Below are 12,044 nucleotides of genomic sequence, written 5' to 3'. Positions count from 1 at the left end.
TTTCGCAGGGTTATCAATACACCACAGTGGTGGAAAATAGGTACTTGGCAACTAAGAACAAGTTGGATGAGCTAGCCAAGGGTAACGAAGATCTTCTATAGAAGATATCAGACATGATGAACAAGGTGTCTGAGTTGGAGAAGCTTCGCTCTGAAGCTAAAGAGAATACTAAGGCCATAATTGAGAGAAAAGAGGCCTTAGAGAAAGGGCTCCAGGAAATTAAAAAGAAACTAGAGGACAAGAATTCCAAATTGGAGGCCTTCGTAGCAGTGGATAATGAGAAGAAACAAGCCGCTTACTACCAGGGCCAAACCAACTACATTGCCTCCGTGAAGCCAGAAGTACAACAGATACTTCAAGTCTACTTTACCAAAGGGCTGCTACTTTGGACAAGATGCAAGTAGAGGCTACCTTTATCCTAAAGCAGGCTAATAGCATTTCAATTCCATCAGAGTTGATAATAGTACCTATTAGAAAAACTGGTTTTGCATCTCATACAAAACACACAGCAAAAGCAATAATCACGGATCTACTTCATTCATGAGAGATAACATGTAACCTTGAATTCTAGAACAACGAATAGAAAGCGTACCTTAATGCAGTGAAATTCAAAACCAAGACTTGAGAATACCTCTAATCTTCATCTCAATTCAACATGGTGCCCAAGAAGTGTGGTCTCTTAATCAGTTTACATATATGTGTTCAAGGGAGAATAAGAGAGTGACTTACACTCACATACATACCTTTTCCATAATCATAATCTGAAAATTCTCTATATTTCCTTATACATAACTGATTATCTAATTGGGCTAGCCTTTTAGGCCTGCCTAACTGGGCTTTAGTTTGTGGCTTGAGATGGGACCAAAATGAACAAATAAGACTCTAGCTCCAATGAGCCTTGGACTTTTCTGTCAACTCTTAACAAGTCTAAATTTACCATTAATTATATTTAATAGCACTATATAAATATAATTGCACTCTAGTCCTATCAATAAATTATATCCCAAGACTCTAATAATATTATTTGACCCCTCCATGAAATATCCATAGTGAACAAAGTCATAATAAACTGTCACTTTGTAAATACTATTTTATCCTTGAGTATCCGGTTTAATCTTTTAGTTATTCACATTTATTGAAATCCAATTTCAATAAATATAAGTTTTAGTAACTCCTTATTAAAGTCGACACCTTGAATAACAAGTTCCCATTAAACTTATCTCAAGGGGATATTTTGTGTCTCTATAAAAAGAGGTTATGGATTCCATCTTGAGAATATGTGTTCTCTCAACACTACGTGTGGTTACCAACATACTGTGGTTTTGACCGTGAATATTAGATCTCACTCCTGATATATCAAAGTAACCTACATTTTATGATCGGGTTCACTACCCTCTCAGGATTGAGAATCTATGAAATTAGAAGTCGTGAGATTAATTATTCAGGAGACAGTTATTGATTGAATAATTAATTTCATAGTGATCCAGTTCAATATGTCTTAACTCTTAAGACACATCAACACATCAACTAGAAGTCTCCACTTCCATGATCAAGACAAATCATCTTAGTTGATATATTATAGTCTTCGCAGATGAAATGCCCAATTTCATCACCAACTATGAACTACGTTTTGAGTTTACAAGGAACTTGTGATTTATATCTTTTGTGACTAAATCACATAAATCACATACAATGCATCTCAAGGACCATGATAATGTCTCATTAGTTCATTTATAAATAGTCTCATATAATTAAACAATTAATTATTTATGACATGCCAATAAATTGGATTTTAGGGCATAAATCCCAACAGTCCCCAATCTCGAGATCTAGGCTATTATCAACGATGAGTCCCCGGTTAGGAAGGTCAAGGGCTGAAACATGACTGCGCCAGTGACAGGGGAGGGGGCAAGTTCTACCATAGAGCTAGCTTTTGAGGGAGTGGCTTGAAAGTTTTTAGACCTAGGCTCTTTTCTTCCCACATTTTTTTTTTGGCTTTTGTGTGCCCCGTTTGGAGGGCTAATATTGTAATTCCACAACTTTTATTTATATATGGTTGTTTTGTACACTTCGTAAATATTTAATGATGTTTATTTATTTTATAATCCGTGGTTTAGATTATTCCCTTATTATCGCGTGGTAGTCGTGTTTAAACCCCTTATGCGTTTAAATGAATTGTAGTTTTTAACGTCATGGGATCTCTATTTATTTTCTTTTTGCCTCTCTTCATCTTTCTTTTCAAGTAATGATCTTGGAGTCAGGCTGAAGTAAAGAATTTGTCTTTAGGTTTACCCAAGGTAAATACAAAGTTTAGTACCACGGGTTTTGTTATTGTTATTTTTGCTAAGTCTTAATTTTTCTTTCCGTTAGTGACCTTGGAGTCAGGCTAAGACAGAAAGTTTAGCTTAAGACCTACCCTAGGCAAAGACTAGACCCTGGGATTTGTTCTCGCCATTTTTTATTAAGTCTTAATTTCCCTTTCTGTTAATGACCCTAGAGTTAGGCTAAGGCAGAAAGTTCAGCTTAAGACCTACTTGAGGCAAAGATAGGGTCTAGTACCACGGGATTTGTTCTTGCCATTTTTATTAAGTCTTAATTTCCCTATCCGTCAGAATGCTTTACTGTCTATAGCTCGTTGTCTGAAATCAGAACTTTAGGTACGCCAAACTGTGTCATAATGTTTCTCCACACAAACCTTTTAAATGTAGACGTAGACGTGCACTGAATAATTTGTATCCGAACTCCACCTAAATGTCAAAGTAACTGACAGGCACAATTTATTTGTTATAAAAATAAGGTAGAAATTCCACAGTGGGAGACTTAAACAATAGACTAAGAGAATAAGGGTGAGAATAAACTAATCAAAAATACATAAACTGCTTTCCCAAGATGTGTGGAGTTAGCAAGAAAACGAAAGTACACTGTATCTCTCCTTAGCTTTTTCAGCTCTCTCTCTCTCTCTAAAGTCCTTTTTCTTAAGATCTTCCAACCTCCTCTCTGTTACAGCCTCTTCCCCAATTATAAGCATTTTTCCTTCTCTTATCTCTCCAGCTAGCTTGCCCCCAACTAGATATTTTGGGTTACTTGTCCCATCCTCCCTTGGTTCTATCCCTTTTTCATCATGAAATAGGACTTTTAGGGGTGTTAGCACTATTCAAATTGTCTTACTTGCATTTACTAGGAAAGAGATTAGGTAGAGAACCTCTCATTAATGCGGAGGTGATGGCCTCAGTGACCCTTATCCTTTCAAGAAGTCTCCCGAGGTGCACTTAGTGGGAGTGGCATCTCAGCTAAAAAGAAAGAAGAAAAAAGGGGGATCGGTTGCTTGTGGTTCTTCTTTTGTTCACCGAAGAATCACCCATGCTCATGGCCTCGGATAAGAGTTCCAGTGTTGGTGGCATACTCGGATCTCCATGAGAATCATCCTGGGGAGCTTCCCTTTACTATTCATAGAGATGGGCCTGGCCCATTTCTTTAAGTATGATCTTCTAGGGAGCTTTCCCTTTACTATACACTCCTCTCTTTTGAGGTTTGGAAAATGACACTTCATCTCAATTTTGAAGGGAAAAAACAATTTTCTTCACTGACATCCGTTTGACCAAATTTTTTTAAATTAATATTAAAAATATTGTGTTCTGACCTACCATTTGCTTAAGGGTAAATTTCCAAATTATTCTCTATTTTTGAATTAAAATTTGTTCTTTTAAATTTTTAATTAAAGTGTATTTTAAAATATTTAAGTATGGCTTTTGCTTTTTTTTTTTCAAGGTGGTATGGTGAGATTTTCCATTACAAGTGTTTTGGTGCTTGATAAATTATGCATTTTTTATTCTAAATTTATCAATTATATTTTTACTAACCATGGCAAAGAAATTTAAAATATTTTGTTACTAATATAAATAGAAGGGGGAAGAGTGTTAATTTTTTCAAACCTAAGAAGAGGGGAGTGTTTTTTCCCTTCAAATTTGGAGTGGACTGTCATTCTTCCAAACTCTCTTTAAGAGAGGGGAGTGTTATTACCCCCAACTAAAAGCAACCGCATCAGCTCATGCAAACTTTCCATCTATTTTACATTAAAAATATATATATATATAACTACTTTTTCTATTTTACACACTCATTTTTATAAAACACTCACATCAGTCTATCTATTCTACACATCTATTCAATAAAATATTCATTCTTTTACAATTTTTTATTATTTCCTCACTCACTACCCCTCTCTCTCACAAACCCAACACTACCAAAAAATACTAAAATATTAAATGCACAAGCTACAGTAATAATGCATATATGCATGATTATTATAGCAATTGTGCATTTATGCACAATTTTATACCCGCTGATGTGGGTGTTTTTTTGCTCAAAATGTGTAAAATGGACTATTTTTTATATTTTGCAAGATTATGCACGATCTGATGCGGTTGCTCTAAAATATCAAACAAGTATGACAATGTAATGTAATAACTATTCATGTGGTTTAACTATTTAGTAGTTTGATTATATTTTTGTTAGAAGGAATACTTATTCTTTATGAATAGCTATTCTTTAAAATAAAGAATAATTATTCCTCTCTAAAAGGGTTGTAATAGTTATTTCTTAGTATATATAATAATTTTTAAACTTAATATATTTCTAAATAAACAAATTTTTTATATGCACATAACAATTATGGAGATAAAAAATCATCAAAAAATAAATCATCTCTCTCAAATTTAAAAAAAAAAAAAAAAAAAAAAATCTTGGAAATATAATTGTTTTGAGTAAGATATTTCTAAAAATAAATCTTAAATTTTATTCTAATATTACAACTCACAACCAAACTTATGAATAAGTTTAATTATTTCATTACAACAAATTTTATTTCTAGTAACAAAGATTATCATTCCAATTGTAATCCCGATTCTGTGTACCCAATTGCAATGCTTATGGAAAAGTAGTACTTTTGGTCTAAATTCAATGTATAGCTCACCTTTGGCTACATGACATCCATAAATGCTCCCTAATTCTGGTCTACCACATATATTTCTTGATTCATCAGCTGCTGGATTGAAATATCATGAAAAGACTCGGGCAAAGCTGGTCTTGGAACAAGAAGCTCTTGAGACACATGTCGCATTGTAGGCCGAGATTTTGGGTCAGAACGAAGGCATGTCAGGGCTAGTATTACTACAAGAACCACACTTGGACCAACTGGTCTATACAAGGGATGAGAGAGACGTGGGTCCAATATATCTTTAAGCATCATGTGTTTAGTAGATGATGACGAGGACGATGATAAAGATAAGATGAACTCTCCTGGATGCTTTCCCATTATTGTTTCTAATGCTATTACACCAAAACTGTAAACATCGCATTTTTCTGTCACAACAGTGGTGTAGGCAAGTTCTGGAGAAAACAAACATGATCAAAAAATTAAGGAAAATTTCCTTTGTTAATGTCTAGCACAAAAAGTTTAATTTATGTGATGGGGTTTCTTAATTTGTTGCATCGTTTGATTTCATATAAGTTTGTGTGTGTGTGTGTGTGTGTGTGTGTATATATAGTTTAAGTGAAAGATTCCATTTAAGCAATAAACATTATAAAAAGGGGCAGAAAATGAAGGGGAAAAAATCGAATTTCACCACTTTCATGGACCAATTTCACCTACGAATAATGCCTGTGTTAAACAGAGAACCATTGCACAACCACTTGTCCTTTAAGGGGAGGAAAAAAATACACAATATTTTGGAGAAATTAAAAGTAAAACATTGGTTAAAAAAAGAATACCTGGTGCCATATATCCATGAGTGCCAGCTAATTTCGTTGGATTTGAGGAAGTGGGGTCAATAAATCTAGCCATGCCAAAGTCAGCAACAAAAGCCTCTAGTTCTGAGTTCAATAGAATATTACTACTAGTTATGTCTCGGTGAATTATCGATGGATTGGAATCATGATGCATGTAAGATAAAGCATGTGCTATCCCTCTTATGATATTTACCCTTATTCTCCAAGTCAATTCCTTAGCTTCCACATCACTGCTTAGTACCCCATATAAGTTTCTTCTTTCCATGTATTCATAAATCAAAAAGTTGCATCGTTTGTGAACACAGTATCCATGAAGCCTAACAATATTTCGATGACGTATGTTTGTTAAAATTTTGATCTCATTTTGGAAGCTTTTAGTTATACCTGGGACGTGAGCTTCAATACTATGAAGTTTCTTCAAAGCAACCACTTTGCCACTAGGCAATTGTGCTTTGTACAGGCTGCCACAACTACCCATCCCGATGCAATATTTGATGTTAAAATCCTCCGTTGCATTAATGATGTCTTCATAAGCAATCTTTCCATCAAAAGTCCAAATTGAGAATAAATCCCCATTCTTTGTAGCTCTTCCCTCACCTTCACATTGGATCTTTTGAGACATCAGGCTAAATTTAAAAGCAGGAAATATATATCTCATTCTCACGAATAAATATCCAAAAAATAAGACAGCAAGGAAAATATTAATGGGAAGTAAAATTTTCCAAAGAAAAATTTTTTTTTCCTTGGTTGGGCGTGGACAAGGGGGGAAACCTGTGATATCACCGAACAAATCCTTGTTGCCGATGAATGCCTCAGGAGACTTGAAACCATGTGGTATTGGACCAATCAGAATGTTAAAACTCAGGTCTAGAGTCACCAAATTCTCCAAATTTGATATTTCTACAGGAATGGAGCCGGTAATATGATTGTTACTAAGGAGAAGTTCCTTTAATTGAGTAAGTCTGGCAAGTGAAATAGGTAGCTCACCCGAAACATAATTATAAGACAGGTCCAAGCGGGTCAGTTTTGAAAAATTACCTATCTCTGGTGGTATGCTCCCTTTAAGTTCATTATCTCGGAGATCAATCTTTGTGACGCTTCCACCTTCATCACAAGCTATACCAAGCCAATTGCAAGAACTTGACATGTTGAGGTTGGTATTATTCCACCACCCTGTCTTGAGCAAAGCCTCCAATTCTGGGGACGATGATTGAGATGTCACAGTTGTAGCAAAGGTAACCCATAATATTGCCACTACGGCAATGAAAAAGGAAGATACCATTTTAAAATTTCTCAAAGTCCTGTTGAGTTCAGTGGTCTGATTTCTGGGTTCTTGCTTTGGATACAAAAAGGGGCTTGGCATTGATTTCAAGTCGATTACACTGCCTAGAAGTCAATATTCATTATTCAAGGTCAATGACTTCAAGAGGAAGGAATAACTCATTCAATGGATAAGAACCCCTTTTTTTTCTCTGCGTGAATATTACTTCAATTATCTTCTTCTATTGACTTGACTTAAGTGACTTTGGAGAGTAGGCGACGCAAAATATTGCGTGATGTTGATGCCCTCCTTCTCATTCAGTGTCTACTACATACATAGATGGGGAAGCAAAACTATGGCTCTCCTCTCTTAGAGCAATTACATTAGTTGGTGCAAAAGATTTCGTCTATTTTATATAAAAAATTTACTTTTTCTATTTTATATTATCACTTTTACAAAACATCTACAACAGTTTATCTATTATACACATTTTTTTATTAAAATAATATTTCCCCCCCCTTTTTTTATTATTTTCCACCTACCCTCACCTAACCCTTCTTTTTCCTCTTAATACATCCCCTTCTTCTTCACACCTTTCTTATCTCTATCTCCGCCTCTCTTTCTTCTCCTTTTTTTTTCTTTTATTTTTTTTTTGTTTCTTTTTTAGAATCTTTTTCCTTCATCTTCTCCGTCAACCCATCACCCTTCTTTTTTACTCTGAATACACCTCCTTCTTCTTCACACCATCCTTATCTCTATCTCCACCTCTCTTTCTTCTTCACCGTCAACCCATTACAAGCACTCCACAACCCAGATCAGTTCTTCACCGGCCGATCCACAAAGCAAGCTTCACGACCCAGATCACGTCTTCACCGGCCGATCCACGAAGCAAGCTCCAAGACCCAAATCACTTCTTCACCGGCCGATCCACAAACCAAGCTCCACAAGCACCGATCTATCTCTCTGTGGGTGTGTCTATGTGGGTTTGTCTGTGTGTGGGTGTGTTTCTGTGTTGATTTGTCTGTGTGAATGTGTTTGTGTGTGGGTGTGTTTGTGTGCATGTGTGCATCTGAGGAAAAAGAAGATGAGGAGATTAAGGTCGTTGTGCACGAAGAAGAGAGAGAAAAATTGGTGCGAACTGAAATTAATAAAATAATATTTGCACATGCTACAGTAACCGTGCATATATGCACAGTTACTATAGCAATTGTATATTTATACACAATTTTACACCCACTGATGTGGGTGATTTTTTGATCAAATTGTGTAAAAAGTAGTTACTTTTTCCATTTTGCACATTTATGCATAAGCTGATGTAATTGCTCTTACCTACCAAAAAAATAGAAGTTAGTTGAAGGAAAATATTAGAGTTACAAACTTTTTTATTGATATTTTTATAAATTATGAATGTGGTGTATGGTTATTGATAAATGAAAAAATGATGTCAATAATTAGCCCAGAGATGGGAAATTCTGAGAACTAGCAAAGGAGGGGGTTGGGTTTTGTATTGAAAAGCATCACTCAATTTTATCGTTGAGGACTCCCACATGTATAACATTGACACTTCTATCAATAAGAATACTAAGATAGAATGGAGATTTATAGGTTTCTATGGGAACTAGAGACTTTCAAGTGACACAAGACTTGGAGTAAACTTAGGAGTTTGAATAACCATCCCAATATTCCATGGCTTTGTGTAGACAATTTTAACAAAATTATGAAACTAGCTGAGAAATTGGGTGGAGCTTTGAGCAGTCATAATCAAATGCAGCTTTTTAGGGATGTGATTGATGAATGTGGATTTATGGATCTGGGATACATGAGCACTAACTTAACTGGAGTAAACATTTTTAAGATGGACATTCTATTTGGAAGAGGCTGGATAAGGGTTTGGCCACAAGCAATTGGCTCTTAAGGTTCCTTGGTACACGGGTAGCCTCTTTTGCCACTCATTGGACCACACCCCTCTTCTCTTTAATCTTTCCGGGCTTGAAAGTCCACCACGTAAGAGAATGTTCTAGTTTGAGGATCCGTGGTTGTCAGATAGTCGCAATGGAGAAACTATAAAGACATCGTGGCTGGCATCAGTTGAGTCGGGAGCAAGCATTGATGTTTTGATGAAAGTCGAAAATTGTAGCAAAGACCTAACATGGTGCAGTAAAAAAAAATTTGGGAACATTTGAAGGGATTTGGAAGAGAAGAATAGAGCCCTTAAGATAGCCGAGAATGAGGCCATGGAGAGTGGTAATGATCGGGTTAGGGAGATTAGTTTTGACATTAATGTGTTACTTGATAGAGAAACATGAATGTGGAGCCAAAGATCTAGAATATAGTGGCTTAGCAACAGTGACAGTAATTCCAAGTATTCCCACAGTAAAGCAACACAATAACACCTAAAAAATTCCATTATGGGCATCAAGGATAGCTCGGCACCGCCATGATGTCTCCTAGAGTCACATCGCCTAAAGAAGAGGAGGAAGCGGATGTGGATGGAGCAGAACGGGTGGAAGGAGCTGTTGAATCCGACTGCCGAGACTGAAACTGCGCCTCGCTACATTTAACGGTAGCGTAGTCTATGGCACACATGACAGAAAAATGGTTGGAAGAGGGAAAAGGAACAGAAAAATGGCATAGAATCCGCGTGATAGTCGAAGGGAAAATTAGCTTATCACGAGCAGCTATATCCCTATACACATCTAAGATAGAAAGAATAAAATGTGAAGGAAAATCTATAGTGAGGTGCTCTAACAAGGAAAGCAAAAATCGAGCATGAGGCTCTGTGATAGAGTTATAGTAAGAGAGTGGGTGCAAAACAAAAGTCATCACCATGTTCATAAATCTAGGACCTTTAGCAAAAGGCCTACATGGTGTGAATTGACGATCACCCCAATCTACGAGACGTTCACAAAAAGCAGAAATCATCTCGTCTTTGGACACAGTCCTCAAACGCTCACAACCGAGATAGTCAAGATGCTCTACCCTTGGAACATGAAGCACATCTACAACAAGTTGCGGTGTGACTACAATGCACATACCTCAAACGCGAGTAAAAAAGAGAGGTACTGAAAAATCGAAACCATGCATGTTGAAGTAAAACTCCTGCATCAGCACGATCGGACAAGTGACCGAAACGTCACACAGTGAATCCCATCCCCAATTGTGAATGATAGTGGGAAGGTCAATGTTGGCAAAGTTCGCCAAAATGACTCAGTGTTCCGAATGAACACTTCATCGAGAAAATTTCTCCGAGAAGTCCTTTCGGGCATCCTCATCACGGAATCGAATATGAGAAGGAGTAGGATTAGAAGAAGACGATGCCCTAGAATGCAAAGGGTTCTGGGACAGAGTTGACTTACGCTTAGGTGTCATAGATACGACTAACGTAAACAGAAGGAGAGGGAGAGAAAGAGAGACAATCAGAAAAGTCCCAAAGCAGTTCAAATATAACAAGTATATTGAAAAGAGAGTATGTATGCATGGGGAATGCATGAACAAGTGATATGCAAAAGAAATTGCATCATGGGCTCAGCCCAATCCAATCCTACCAGCACACAATCAATTTGCACACATCTAAATGCATGATAATACTGTTATTATGCTAATGTGATGCAATGCATGAGATTTTAAACTCACTTAAGTAAAAACCCATACCAAAATTTCAACAAACACTCATCAAATTTGAAAAACCTCAAAATTTTTCAAAAACCCCAAAACCTAAGTTTCAAAATATGAAATGCATGTAAATGAAGGAGATTAGAAGCTTACCAAGTGAAGGAAAACTTGAAAAAGCTTGAAAAAACACTTGGGAAGAGGTTTGGAGTGAGAGAGATAGTGTTGGGGAGATGAACAGGTGCGGACAGGTTAAGAGAGATTAAAGAAATGAGAATCGGATCGCGAAGAAAGAATATATAGATCCTTAGTAATTCTCGATAGATAGAGGTGTCGAGCCACCTATTGAGGAAGGTGTCGAGAAAAACAACGTCGACAGATACAGCTGTCGAGAAGGTGTCGAGAAACAAAGCAAAGACACAAGAAGAGAAGCTCCATCGACCCACCAGCTATCAAGGGTCCAGGAACTTTCTCGATCGATCCACCAGCTATTGAGGACCTTTCGAGATTGCGATAAGAAAAGACCTTAAGAGCTCACCAGATAGCCAGGTGTCGAGGAGGTATCGAGGAGGTGTCGAGATTACTTAAAAACTGTTTTTCAAGAAGGGAAAAACACAGATATGAATGCAATCAAGCATGCAACTCAACCAAAGATCCAATCAATGTTTTAAGCTCTCAAAATCATCTCTCAACAAAAATTTTAAGCACAATGATCCCAAAAACACACACACACACTAAACAAGTCTAACCAATTTTATATTTCAAAAACAAGTTAAGATAGTTTAGTGAGCATACATTGACACATGTAAAACCTTGTGATGGCCAAATCACATTGTACTTGCACATGTATCAAAAGTAGCAAAAAATATTGCATGTTGCGTGTGAAAAATATCGCAAGATTGTATAAGTGTATACATGCTATGACGATTTAAGATATAAGAAAATCACTTTAACTCACACATAATCATAACTGTTTGATAGGGACTATCACTTTCGAGGTACATCCTATAACTCCCACATCTCCTAGAATACATGCCTGCAATCATATTTAAAGCATTTTTGATCTTTTTGCTTTTCATTTTCTTTGCATACTTTTATTTAAGCAAATCATGCATGGGCATATAAAAGAGAGAAAAGAAATACCCAATGATGGTAAGCATTTGACATTCCAATTTTGTTATGCCAAAGCACACAAATGTCATTGACACTGCATTTTTGCTATGTCGAAGCATACAAGTGTCATATTATAATTGGCGGGCAATAGTGGTGAGATGGTTATAAGAGATAACTTAATCTTACTCATCACAAACAAGAGCCACAAAGCTCACTTGCTTAGTTGTGCATAGAGATGCTCATCTAAGCTACAAGAGATACAAAGTTTAGAAAA

The 12,044-nt window shown here is 36.4% G+C and overlaps 1 protein-coding gene across 5 annotated transcripts; it reads right to left on the bottom strand.

Annotated features, from left to right (window-relative positions):
• Positions 1–4,824: 4,824 nt before the first annotated feature.
• On the bottom strand, positions 4,825–7,268 carry LOC115955009 (probable leucine-rich repeat receptor-like protein kinase At1g35710). Of its 5 annotated transcripts, none has more exons than XM_031073029.1 (3): positions 6,559–7,268; positions 5,770–6,384; positions 4,825–5,388 (listed from the first exon to the last, which is right to left on the bottom strand). In XM_031073029.1, exons 1-3 carry the CDS (start codon positions 7,148–7,150, stop codon positions 5,003–5,005), a joined length of 1,593 nt encoding a protein of 530 aa, XP_030928889.1. In that variant the 5' UTR covers positions 7,151–7,268; the 3' UTR covers positions 4,825–5,002. The 5 variants fall into 5 exon arrangements, with proteins under 5 accessions (XP_030928889.1, XP_030928888.1, XP_030928891.1 ...); XM_031073028.1 differs by having other exon boundaries at positions 5,770–6,687; positions 6,826–7,268; XM_031073031.1 differs by having other exon boundaries at positions 6,826–7,268.
• Positions 7,269–12,044: the final 4,776 nt, after the last annotated feature.

The sequence above is a fragment of the Quercus lobata genome, chromosome 8 (assembly GCF_001633185.2).
Source record: "Quercus lobata isolate SW786 chromosome 8, ValleyOak3.0 Primary Assembly, whole genome shotgun sequence".
In the NCBI taxonomy this organism is placed as follows: domain Eukaryota; kingdom Viridiplantae; phylum Streptophyta; class Magnoliopsida; order Fagales; family Fagaceae; genus Quercus; species Quercus lobata.
Note: the sequence above shows the minus strand (reverse complement) of the source record. Positions and strands in the feature narration are given on the sequence as shown.